This window comes from Fopius arisanus, unplaced genomic scaffold (genome assembly GCF_000806365.1).
Source record: "Fopius arisanus strain USDA-PBARC FA_bdor unplaced genomic scaffold, ASM80636v1 scaffold00007, whole genome shotgun sequence".
Lineage (NCBI taxonomy): Eukaryota > Metazoa > Arthropoda > Insecta > Hymenoptera > Braconidae > Fopius > Fopius arisanus.
The window spans coordinates 1786450-1800274 of NW_011887746.1; the positions used below are offsets into that span (position 1 = coordinate 1786450).

Below are 13825 nucleotides of genomic sequence, written 5' to 3' on the forward strand. Positions count from 1 at the left end.
GATAAAATTTAAACAAAAGATGACGTTCTATAGGTAGTCCACCCGGGCCTTAACTGATTTAAAACTAAATTCAAACTTCAAAATTCAATTCGATTCAAATCTTTCTGGCCAAAAGCTGCTCTAAGTTGAATTCTCGACTGATAGAAAATTCGTCACCACACTCTGTCAGAAATGAGGTCAGGCATTTCGGATTCGACCTGAATTGGGAGCGATCAGGCGGATTTCGTATGCTTTGACTGGTCAGGATAGGTTTAGAACTGTTCCAAAACTGACTGGATCCTTACACACAAACCCTATTCACAGAATCCTGCTCAGAATTGTAGCTAAAACTGATTTATATCCAGATAACCAGAGTACATTTCCTCTGGGTTTGAACGATCGGGCCGAATTAATTTTGAAAATATCTGTTATTAAAAAGCAACATGAATTTTTTTCAATTTGTCATTTTATTATATTTTTACATTTGTAATGGTTATTGCCCTTCATGGTAAAGAACTTCCTCGTGTAGAATGTCATATAAATATTTCCTTTGATAACCAGTGTTCGACTGTATCCCCATAATCAATAGTATTTATATCAACCATAAAAATGCAGAAAAAAGTTTTTTTTTAGTTTGTCTGTTGAAATCCTACTCACAGAGGAGGTTTGAAGGACACGATAAAGAACATCGACATACTCAGTGTGAGGTAAACACGAGAGTCGTACGGTAACTAGATTTTCCTGTCAATAAATCAAGCAGGTCCAACAAACACTGAGATCTTGGCCTCGGCATTTCTGCTGTTGCTGACCGTTCTCTTGCTTCCTTATACATATCCAAGAGCTTCGCCGAAGAAGTCTGCCAATGAGTTTGAGGTTTATCGAAAAAATAACTTGTCTGAAAAATCAATTTTAATCCACAAACGTTGAAGAAATAATAAGATTTATTCTGATGCTTCAAAAGTTCAGAATTCAGGTGTGATGCAATAATTAATTCAAATGTGGAAAGTACACAAGTGATAGATAATATAATAAAAATGACATCATTTTTCCGATGAATGTCATCTATGCAATATCAATTTCTGAAATGTCAATTTCTCATAATTTTCCTATCCAAATGTAATCATATATTCCTTTTAAATATCCAATTTTATAGCCACCTTTATGCCATCTACCAACTGTCCAACAACATCAATAACACTCCAAGATCCGTGTTTTATTTTCGTACCTTTAACCGCTACAAAACACTTTTAATGATCCAATCATTCACATTTATTATTATTAATACGCTTCCTTCAGTTTCCCACGAGCCAATTTCCGTAATATTGAATTCTCTACAAATAACTGTGAACAAGCGGTGTTATTCCCCATGATTTCCACAAGAACCTGAAACAGATGTATTTCATGCATGAATGATCTATTCATTACTTTCACGTAAATTCTTATGTAGTTTCTCATATATAAAGATAGAGTCTTTGAAATTATCAAAGGACACTTTAACAGTTAAATGGGACTGATCGTCCTTCGAGAAATACCAAGACACACCTATGTCCATCGACTGGACTTCGTATATTGAAAAAGGCTGGAGATGGAATGAAATAGTGGTGGATGAAAAGAGTGAGAGAGGGAGGTAGCCATTTAATTGAAGCACCAACGATGAGTCCCTGGCATTAAGTATGATGTTGCGTTGAGTTCAATTAAAATGGAAATCGGGGAATGGCCATCCCCGTGTTCCTCTTCTCACTCTCATCCCTCACTACTTCCACCACCCCTTTAACTCACCTGGCTTCCATTCCTCGCCAGATTAACAAGTCCAAAATCACAAACTGGAAAATCAATGCAATGATATCCACACACAGACAAATGAAAAATATAATTGAGAAACGAAAAATTCGGAAAATTAATTAATTAATCCTTTTAATTGGAAACGACAATATGTTGAGTGAAAAATATCCATATTAATGATTTTCAGGATTTGTCATCTCGTTTTCGTTGGAAATTGGACTTTAGATATTATTAACTTTATTATCTTTATTATCACTATTCTCCTATATTTGTAGCGTTGAGTTGACCGGTTTTGAAAATTTGTTCGGACTTAATGAACCATAGATTAGAAACCTTGGAGCTTGGGCTAAGCGAGTCCAAGAGATATCGACTTGCAATTAACACTGAAATATCATCTGTGTGGGGCCTTCGATTAAGGGAACATTTGCCTAGAGGGTTCCCCACTGTGTGTTTGGATTCATCAAGTGGTTGAACCTCTTTATTTTTCATTCATTTTTTTTCTCTTCCCAAACCCAACGATCCCAAGTCACGCCGTACACCATCCCTATTCACCTAATTTATAATCTCTCAAATTAACTTTTCCACGAGATATTCCCTAAATCGTAAAATTGTTACCAATGAGAATTTATGATAATGGAGAATAATTTTCAATGGCAGCGTCTCGACAAATTAAAGAAAAGTACTAAACACTTTTTCCAAAAATATTCATCGCCTTGACTCCATATTATACTATCTTCATTCTTAATGAATAGCCAATTCAATCGTATATGAAACTGTATTTGTAGAATACCGTACATTTTCGTACATAAAAACAGGTGTGAACCTCACGACGAGGGAGTGTCTGTAGATCCGTCGAGTAATGATGGCCTTCGTCTTCAACGATTTTCAGTGGTCAAAAGAGACTCTTTTTCCCTTCTTCTCAATCACGTTAATGAATGTTTTCTGACATACGTAGTACAAGAGACCTGTTCAGTCAAACTACCTGAAGAATAACAGCGACCATTTTTGTAATAATACTTCACCATTTTTTTTACTTTTCTTCAATGATTTTCATTACATTTTGAGTGATTTATTTGTTTCATCAGTCCATCTTACTCTACACCACAGAGAAGGTACTCCCGTTGCGCTTCAATGAACAGAGAAACGTTAAGACTTAATAAGCCATCGTGACTTGGCGCAACGTCACGGTTACTCTAAGTGATCAGTTAATTGTACATTAAACCGTACATAATGGAATTATTGTCGAAGGATTTGAAGCAAAACCATTTAACAGTCAACGAACAAGCTTCGCTTTATCGCCCATTTAAAAAGGAGAAAATAAAAAAAGAAGATGAAAAACCACGTTTTTTTTTTGTTTCGAGTGAGTGATGAAGTGATCCTGACTAAGGTTGAATCTGAGGATAACGAGTAGCACGTGCGCAGGCGCATTCATCTGGTGGTTAATTCAACGCTTAAACTCTTAGCGGGTACGCATGCGCCTATGCTGGTGCGAGCGTGTACGCCATGTGCGATGGCGCATTACAAAGTGAAATGATCCCATTTGATAGGGTCTCGTTAAACATCGTTAATTAAGACATTATCACGTCATAATGATCTCGCGGGTGTGCTTTAATGAATGAATCGAACACGCCTCATAAATAATTAATCTGTCGATTAATCCATGCCCATGCAGCCACAGTTATGCGGATGAATCTTCGCTGAACGCTCTTCAATAGGTGATTGTCCCCCCTTCCTCCCCACTATTGAGAAAAGCGAGAGCACGATTACATAGATTATATCGTTATGGTTGAAACTCAATTTACTCATTTATTTCTCAACCAGTCATTCGATTGAAAATAAACATTCATCAGCTATCATCATGCAGCATATAAAAAAGAGCCGGACGAATTATCATGAAAACATGTTACTCGACTTCTGTTTTGAAGGATCACCTTTCTATCAATATCTTCATCGAGCATTTCCTTCCCTCTACATTATCGTATAGCTTGTTGGGTGTCATCGCCTTGACCCCATCAGCAGTCGTTTACCAGCCACGAATGAACTTTGTCCTCTTGTCACTGCACGCGCATGTGTGTGGGAACAATTCCGCTATGTCACCTTCGTTTTACTGACGGTTTGTCTATGGGATAGGAGAAGCATTAAACGTCTATACATCAGAAAAATAGATAATTCATATGTTTTAAACGAAAAGACTTTTTTTCACCGGTACCATAAGTTTTTTAAAAGAATTTAAAATTTTATTGGACACCAGCGTTTGTGTCCAAGTTTCTGATACCTTAAGTTATGTGACAATTGTACTTGCTAAAATAATCAAAACTACTAGCACCAGGTAGGAGAGTAACGAGATGGAACGAAAAATACTTGCCAGAACTGATAGAAAAAGTTATTGTAATACTTGCACAGAGTTATCAAGGTACGGGTGAAAAGTAATAATATTACTTCGTGGCGGAAAATTATCGTTTTCGTACACGGATCAAAAAATTCCTGAAAAATTACGTAATAGTTCCGTAAACGGGGATTAAGACGATATTTCGTAAAAAATTACGGGACTAACTTAAATTTCTATGTTACTGTCACATAATGTTTCTCTATGATCAAGTAAAAAAGACGTCAAACTGAAATGAACATTCATGTCGATTGCTTAATTTTTTACGAAATGACCCCCCGCCCCAGGTTTACAGAACTGTCATGTAGTTTTTCGTAATTTTTATTCTCCGTGTAAGGAGACCTCATCACTTGTAACCACCATTTTTCAAGCTTTCTCTTAAATAATATTCGGCGTGGCAGTAGTACGGAAAAATGTATAGATGCAAAGTATATATTAGTGGTTGTATATCAAATTTATATTTGGCGTATATCTCTAATTTATTTCGGACATAGATATGCAATTTTCCTCTAACATCGGATGATTTAGACAACTATCCCTAAATTTTTCAAACATTTTTCTGCAGTTCAGTTAGGAAATATGATTTTTTGTTCTAATCAACCGAGTTTTACTCTTTCATTTTTGAATGGTAAACTGTTAGAAAATTTCGTTATTTACTACCTGCAAGAATTATTTTAATACCTTTTTGTTGTAATGTCTACGCCTTCATGATATCCAATCTAAAAATGAATAAACGAATGAATAAATGATTTTCTTGATTAGTATTTAAAATTAATTGCAGCCTAAACCTATTTTATTGTTCTTGTCAAAATTTGTAAATTTTATCAAAACACTCGAATTCTAAATCGATCTAAAAAATATGTAATATTATATGTCGGTGTACAGTCAAATTCACTTCATGCTGTCCATAACCAAAGTTAATCAATGCTATTATATGGGATATTTCAATAGGAGAACAAATGAACATGAATTTTCAAAGAGATGAGAGTGAACGGTTAAATACCGCAGATATACTCCTGCTTCCTGCTTGCTCCTTTTTTTGACATATTAAATTTTTTATTTATTTAACACGAGTACCATTCCTGTTATGTTTTAAGAGTTAAGGAGGTGATTTGGAAAATTTTCAGCAACAGTGTGACAAGGGTCAAGAGCTAGTGAACCACTTAATGATAATTTTTACTCTCCAACATCATTCAGCTTGTTTTACTGAACGTGTTGATATGCACATACAGTAATAATTTCGTCGTCAATTCCAGAATTTCCAGGAGATATAGTCAGGGCGGGTTGAATTATAAGTAGATCAGAGTTCTAAATAGCCGCTGGAGATTCCAGTTTGGGATATGAGAACATACGTGAAATTTGTACGTTAAACATTCCTTAGCATTATTTTTCGGACAATGGTAACATGGTGGTTATTTTTATTTTTATTTTTCGTGGAGCTCAACTCTTGTCCGACCTTCTCACTCTCGTCTGCCGGCAAATAAACCAGTTTGACGACGCGAAGCCAAACGCGCATGCCTCAGGTAGGCCTGTAATTCCTGCGGAAGACGGTACTCAAAGCCTCTTGAAAACAACACTAAATTATTTTGCTAAAAATTACTTGAAAACATTAGGTAACTACTACTCGAGAATTGAAATTTCCCAGTGCTTTTATTCCCCGCCGTATAACTAGGTTTCGGGACTTATATCATTGACAAGCGTTGTACTCATCTTACAATGTGATTACCATATGATCTGCATATTCCACGAACACTTGCAGCCACACATGCGACTAATCGCAGTTCGACAACCGAGAATTTATCACTCTCAGCCTCATATAGGTGAAAGTCTTCCATTTCTCTCCCTCTCTCACTCTCTGAACACCGCCAAGTTTGTTCTGATTTCAATGAAACTCATGTTTCCATGTATACTTACCGGAGATACATAATCATTTTTATGAGTCACTAAATGCGGAAGTTATTAAAAATGTGAATAATTAATGATTAATACAAATTGGTCATGTTATGAACTCCAATAATACCTATCATTACACTTAAACATCACAATTCATCATTTTTTATCAAGCACATTCGGTTAAGTAATTGATGGCAGGATGGAACTATTCACTGATTGTTCAAAATGTTTTGGAAAGGATGAAATAAAAACAAAGAGCATCGTTTTGTTTTGTTCATAAGGACGTCTAGAAATATTACCGTGAATGTCAATGATTTAGATGATAAGTTCATTGAATTTTTCCGAGTCCATAATACGATCAGTTCAATCATGTCACTGGTACAATGACATATGTTATTGTATGTAAGCTTACTTCTATTGCACAGACGAAGCTGCCACCTAAGGTTTCACTACTTTGTCGCTGGGAATTTTGTGTGCAGAAGTCATCACTTTGTACGATTTTTGCTTTTGAACGGAAACTTTGTAATCGATCATTTTTTCGATTTTATAGTTTTTTCAGAAAAGGATGTAGAATATTGTGAAATGAGAGACTGAGAAGTTTCGAGGACGTGTTGTTGATGTGTGATTGTATATGTGTGCGTATTTTTCGATTAAAAACAAAGTAGAAAATCCGACAAAATGTCAACATTTCATCGAGGCTCGCTCTATAGCAGAACGTATATTAGAATTTTCAGTACAATTTAGTAAATTAATAAATAGCTCACAAATATAAAGAATTTAATGAATAAATAAATCTACTTGTTGGTTATAATTCAATACAGATGAATAGCTCTTCAATTCTTGTTCAGGAGAAACCTTGCTTAAATGGAACATGCAACAGATATTTTTCTCTGGATGATTTATATAATTCTGCAACTATATGATTATGGAAATACTCATCTTGGTCTTTTAGTGTACATTTCGGTTAAGGAATGGCTAATTCATTTTTATCTGTGTTCTAAATGATTTGTTTATACTATTTAGCCGCAGAAAACGAGTTGGGTATATAATACAGTCAAGGATGGTTGGGTTTACGTGAGTTACGCCGCTGACCGATCAGATGGTTCAGATGGATGTCGCAACTTCTACACATAGTCAGCACCGCTATATTTCAACCAAGTCTCCAACGATCTATCATCGTACTTCTTACAACTAACTCAAGGTCAAATCATTGAATAAATATTACAATGGCCATTGCTCTTTAAGGAAATCTAAGCAGAAAGGATTCATTTCATCCCTTACTCAAATAAATGCGGTTGCTGACTTGCTTCTATCATTCGGAATGGCATAGCTGTTTCCCTATCAATAAATTTTCGCGAGAATTTTAATGATCACACTAGCATGATATTTCGGATGATACGACTTATCTCAAGCATTTTCTAATGATAGGGTAGTTTCACTTATGGAATAATTAAGATCTTCGATATTATTGGGACATTCATTGGACACGTGTTGATATTTTTTCTTACCTCTGCTGAGGCAAAAAATATGTGACGCACTTTTCTTTTCTTACTTTGCGTCATTCTGAAGAACCAGATTCAACGCCGAAAGTCCTGAGGCAAGTGTTGGGCTTGACATTCTTTCAGATATTTTATCGATGAGCGTCATAAATGTTTTGATGATGTCGTGAAAGGATTTTTCATTAATTCGAGCCACACATTTTTGGTTGACTGTACAGCTGATAATTTCGCTGGAATTGAAGTGTCCGATTGAGTTCGGTGTATGAAGATAAGAACTTCAGGCTTTGCGCCTGAGAAGAGCTTTCTAATTATGAGGAATTAGTATGCAACAAAAACGACATTCTTAATGTCTAATTGTTTTGTGTTGAAAAGCAAGATATATTGCGGACTTTGAAAGTCGATTCATTGTAACTTGATTTACAACAAATAGAAACTAAATTGTTTCAAATCGGCAGTTAGATTGAACAGTGACACACGTAGAACTATTAGTTAGAGTACTTTGCCTCACGATTCAAAATGAATATGTGCAAAGGGGTTGGTGGAGAGGGAAACAGGTACTCTTGGGACCCGTTGGAGTTGCGTGAAACGTTGTGTTTGTTTTGTTAATGCGTACCGGCCTTCGGGGCTTTTGCACGACGTTTGGATATATACCAACATTTCCCTTCTTTTCCATGACGTCACTCTTGAATGCACAACGCAAAAGAAGGATTACAATCGAGTGGTATGGTGCGACATGAAGAAAATGCCAAGTGTCGATCTACACGTCATATTGACGAGTCATACAGTAGATTGGCGAAGCCTAAGAAACGATTACTTCTTAACAGTGGAAAGAGGTTTGTCGGGGAAGTATTTTTAATACATCTTACAAGTACCAGTCCTACTGAACTACTGAAAAGGAATTCTCTAATTGGGGGAAGTGAATATTTGTATTAGATAGAATGATTTTTAAAATATATTGTTATAGGAAGAAATGGTTAGTTGAAAACAACTGGTGAGAAAAAATCAATAAATCAATAAATAAATATTTATATTCGAACGTGATTCGTTACAAGACGCAACTAGCTATGGCCCGAGGATTTTCAGACAATGAGTTACATTGCGGTTGTTTATAATATAAAAATGGTGATCTTAGAGGATGGTTTGAAAATTCTTAGAATACTGAAAAGTGAAGTCGACAAGTCTTAATTCACGAAAATAGTATGTCAAATTTGGAAAATGGGCTTGCAACGATCAGTTTTCTACAATCTAAAAACTTTTTTCTAAGTTTAGAAAATAACATTCATTATTAAAGACAATCCCCACATTCTTTCATTTTTATGATCCTACCAAGGATAAAGCCTAGAACAGGATTTTCTAAAATTTAGAAACTAGTTTTTAAATCTACTTTTTTTCTCTGTGTATTTATGTTCAGTTTATTGTAGAAAAGACCTAACTGTAGCCGCAGCATAAGTACATTTTTTCTAATGATTAGTTCTGAAGTATTTCTCACCAGTATACAGCTACTTGATTTACAATACTTGCATAAAGTTGTCTTGTGATTTTAAAGAAGCTCGGTAATGTGGCTTTTTCTGAGGAACATTCTATTAGTATTGAGTCCAAGACCTATCAGAAAAAATACGCATGCAAATAATTATATATGACATATGGCATTTTTTGCCAACATATATGTACATTTACATATATGTATATTGAGAATGATCAGAAGGAATTAATTTTTCCGGTGGAGTTTTGGAAAAAAAAGGAATTTTTAGGGAGCCTTAAGATGGAGCTTTTCACCTGTCAAGAGTGACACCTCAAAATAGAAAAAAAAATTCTCGATACTTGATTTCGGTTTCCAAACAGAAAATTACCGAATTAAGTCTAAAATGTCTATAGTCATCATTGGTTGAGAGACAAGCGGTTGTTATCTCAATCAGAAGAGAGACCACTCCTGTCTTTCTCCTGCCCATAAATTTCCACCATGATATAATCCAACAGAGAATCCCTTGCGTCACACCTAAAAACCAGCAAAAGATGTCCAAATGTCTAAAAAAACACGTCTTAAAAATTCGTAGAAAAATAACTCCTCGAATATGTTAAACTCAAGGTCAGACTGCGCCTGAATCATTAATAATCAAATGCCATTCCAATTCATTAGAATTTATTTTATTAAGGAAGCGCAAATAACTATAACGAGGCTTGATGATTTTCTGTTGCAGGAACCGAACGAAAAGTATTCCGAATACTTTAATAAGTTGTAAAAAGAAGAAAAAAAAATGTTATCAATGTGTCGTTTTATTCACCTGGAACAGACACGAGTAATACACAAATATCGCTGCTATCGTCTTCAGGAAATTTCCATACGTGTGTTGAAAGACGACGTCGTGGTTATAAGGACGTTATCGATAGATGAAATCTCGAGGATAGAAGAAATAAAAAATGTTAAAGAGACTGCAAAAGACACTCAGCGTCGATCGGAAGTATCTTGCTAAGTTGAAACGTCGAAGTTACGACGGAGGAAAAACATTTTTCTATCCTTCATTTGAAAAAAAATATAAGAACTTATATAGCCGTGTTGTTTGCACACGCATGACTAAGAGAGAAAAAAATACGTGTATAGGACGGTATAATCTACCTACCTATCGTGTGTATAAATGGACCGGACCGCGATATCCCGCTTGCCTTCGCTATGCGCGGAATTACGCAATGAGACGTCGAAGCTCGTTCGGCTATCTTCGATGTTACCGTAGTCTCGTGTGTTTTCCACAGTGGTGAAATCACATTTGTCGCAGATTGCGACGCCTTCTTCTCACGTTTCTCGTTTTGACGACTACATGAAGAAAATTAAATAGTCAAAACTCCCATGTCGCCATCTGCACATAGTATATCTTACCAAACTTGAGTAATTATTACTAACGACATAACATCGATTACTAGGTCATACAATAACTATTAGCACATTGACGTTATTTGAAAATGTTCAAATCAGCGTGCGAATGAATCAACAATTAATTATAATAAACATGTATGTTGCGATATAGTAACCATTATCATTTTTTTTTGTTAATTTTTTATAGAAAGGCATATTATTAAATAAGTACAAGTAATGATTATTCAAATAGTCACTACTTTCAAGTTATTGATGGCACGTGAATTATGTAAAAATATTGATATAATCTGCCTTTGTAGGTGATAGAAAAACCAGATCAGATTCGTTCAGTAGACAGATGAATTTTGGGATTGATCGGACCAATGGTTAAAATGTATTCTTTTTTTTACAAAATTACGACAATGTAAATAAAAAATTAACATTGTTCACCAAAATTTTTGTGAAAAATCATTAAAAAAATTACAGATAATTATGGGAAATGTTATTCCTTCAATTAATGCCTCAGAAATACATCCAGATTTTAGATCGACCGGTTGATCCGTTTTTGAGAAATCGCCATGTTGCCATATCATTTGGTTATCTGAGACTAGCAACTCCTTCGAAATAATTTTCTGGTGAGTACACTATGTGGGCAATATCCATTTTTTTGGATTCACCCCTATCGGGATTATTAAAATATACTCTTACGAGATTCTGTCTTTTGTGCAGAAATTCCAGATGTGCCCGTTGTACGCACATTATGTCCTCATGTTTTATCCTATATGGAGTGAAACATACTCGAAAAATTATGGAACTTTCACGTAATCGTGGGGTGATCTTGCTTTTCAGGAAAAAGTACTAAGAATTCCGTAACTATTATCCTAGCGAACAGGTTTTTTTAGAAAATTTTTTCCCTAAAAACCAAGGTCGCCCAATGTCTGAAAAGTATCGTAATTTTTTGAATATTTTTCACTCTGTGCGTGTATTCTCAATTTGTTTTCACTGATATCATTTCTTTTTTCATGCTCATTGGATTTCATATCCGGGATACTCGACCTCTTCTTTCTAGGTTCAAAGCTAGCTGTCCTTTTTCCAATAGGCTATTCTCAAAACTCTATTGACTTGCTAATATTTCTCAATATTATTACAATATCCAAATGACCATTGTAAGTCGATACATACTCAATGAGTAATTAGTCTGGTAACATAAATTTAGGCCAATGTTACTCATAATTGTCGTGCTGTATAAAAAGAGATATTTAGGGTTCATGAAGATAATCTGCTGAATTAATCGATTATTAATTCAGCGTAAGCGATTGTTCATTAGCAGTTACTGCAACAATTATCGAATGAAATTAACTTAAGCGTTAATAAGTCTGTCAGAAAATCACCTTGCAATTTTTATGGGAAACTTCAGATTGTGTTATAATGACTCATTGACATCACATTTCAATAGGCTCTTATGGAGGAATCATTTAATTTGTCTAATGTCTCAATGTCTCATATTATAAATATGAGAGTATCAGGCGTCAAGTTAATTGTTAAATAAATCAAAATTTAAATGACCACAAAAAGTTACTGCATTCCGAAAAACGTTAGTAATGAATTCCACTTGTTAATTAGTTTACAAGTTTATACGAAAGGAGTATTTCATTCATTCCTTTACAGCAATAATGAACAGGTGAATAATATTTTTTCATAAATTTTATAATTGTAATGAATGTGCCGATAACTGGCCGTGATCATTGCAATTGCCTTGATGATGCAGCTTGACACGTGCTTCTCAGAATATTTTATCGTAAGGTTTAAAGAAATTGCGTTTGAAATTTTGAGATAATTTCAATCATTGCTCGTTTTTATCAGTTTCTATAATGTACGTAGGTATTTGGGGATTTGATGGTAGGGTGAATTTACAAAGGGAAAAGAGCGGATATAATTTTTGCATTATTGCATTCGATTGACAAAAAATCCAAAATACAGTGGGTTGGCTGGTTGGCTGCATTTGCCAATTTTAGGTCAATTCAATTTGCATACTGATATTCACGTTTCTGACGGATTTTCTTTAATCAACGAAATTATTTTCACTATTAAATTTTTTTACATCTCAAGAGATAATTAAAACGGAATGTTTCAAGTATTTTTTCCAAACTCCTGAGGAAAAGTACTACGGGGAGTCAAATATCAATCCCAAACAATTTTTTTTTCTTATATTCTCACCCTATGAATGCAGCTGTGGATCCTACATCCGTATTCACTCTGCTAGAGAACATAGGAGTGACATGGGAAGCCACAGGAAAAACGATGTCAGTACAGGCGGTTCCTCTACTCGCAACCTTCCGCTCATCGGTGCCAGTTGAAAAATTTGATTCAACGAAGAATCTAACCTACAACTTCCAAATCAGAGGCGCACCTAGTCGCTGAGCTACTGATGTCGGTATCTCAAACAATTAAAATGCTAAAGTGATGGAGACAATATACACTATAAACTGCTCAATGTCCGACAACAAATGCGGGGAATGTTTTTCTGAGTCAACAAAATTGTGTATAATTGCCTATTATAACGGTTGGGAACCCAAGTCGCTGATTAAATATTATATTGATTTCGATCGTTTTGCGGAAAATAGCACGTGCTACCAATTACGATGCTTCCATTAAGATGTCGCTTAGTAAGTTACTGTTCAGAGAGTGCATTGGAACGCTACCAACACGAACTTGAACCAAGGACGCCGATATCACGAATTGCGGCTAACGAGATGTTATATTATACGTTATGACGTACTATTGGTTATGTCTAATGCGCGTGTGCGCACAATCTAACTGAAGTGTATGTATTTCGCAACCACTCGCGCTTAACCTCTACGGAGGAATGCGTTTAACGGCTTGACGCCTACAGGACGCCCCTACACAACTCCCAGCCTTCTCTCTCTCTCTCTTTTTTTCCCACCTCTCTCCCTATAGAAACCTTGAGAAAGAAGAAAAACATTGCAACACCATTCTTCGAAGCTGTGCACGATGCCAAGTTTAAAAAATCAACGGCGCTAGTAATTTTAGGGGAAGCTACAATACCAATTTTCATTAAAAAAAATGTATGCCCTTTATTTTCGCTCTTCTGCATTTTCCATGTTTTAATTCAAACAAAAGAAGCTCTTTCTTATTCTTGAAATCGAAAGTTGCTGACGCAGAGTTTCAATTGTTACAAATCTAATTTCTGGAATTTTATTAAAAATTACTTATTTGAACTCCACAGACTAGAATTAGTAATCTCAACTTCAAGAATGGGAAATTTTAGATTCCTTAAATACAATGTTTTCATTCGCATGTAAAACAGTGTTGTTTTGAGCTTTTGCTAAATTCATTGTCATATAATCTTTTTTCCATCCGATTCGCAAACTATCTATAAATCGCAAACTAACGAAGTTTTGCTAATAACTGTCATGG

At 35.2% G+C, this 13825-nt stretch overlaps 1 protein-coding gene across 4 annotated transcripts; it reads right to left on the reverse strand.

The window, feature by feature from the left end:
* Nucleotides 1-486: 486 nt before the first annotated feature.
* Nucleotides 487-13234, reverse strand: LOC105273871 (uncharacterized). 4 transcript variants are annotated; one of them, XR_892954.1, is made up of 4 exons: nt 10158-10239; nt 4829-4866; nt 3693-3880; nt 487-1362 (listed from the first exon to the last, which is right to left on the reverse strand). XR_892954.1 is itself a non-coding variant. In XM_011316564.1 (3 exons), exons 1-3 carry the CDS (start codon nt 12655-12657, stop codon nt 1337-1339), a joined length of 270 nt encoding a protein of 89 aa, XP_011314866.1. In that variant the 5' UTR covers nt 12658-13234; the 3' UTR covers nt 487-1336. The 4 variants fall into 4 exon arrangements, 3 of the variants coding, with proteins under 3 accessions (XP_011314866.1, XP_011314865.1, XP_011314867.1); XM_011316564.1 differs by lacking the exons at nt 3693-3880; nt 4829-4866 and adding an exon at nt 12605-13234 and having other exon boundaries at nt 10158-10348; XM_011316563.1 differs by lacking the exons at nt 487-1362; nt 3693-3880; nt 4829-4866 and adding exons at nt 8542-9535; nt 12605-13234 and having other exon boundaries at nt 10158-10348.
* Between the last annotated feature and the right edge of the window lie 591 nt (nt 13235-13825).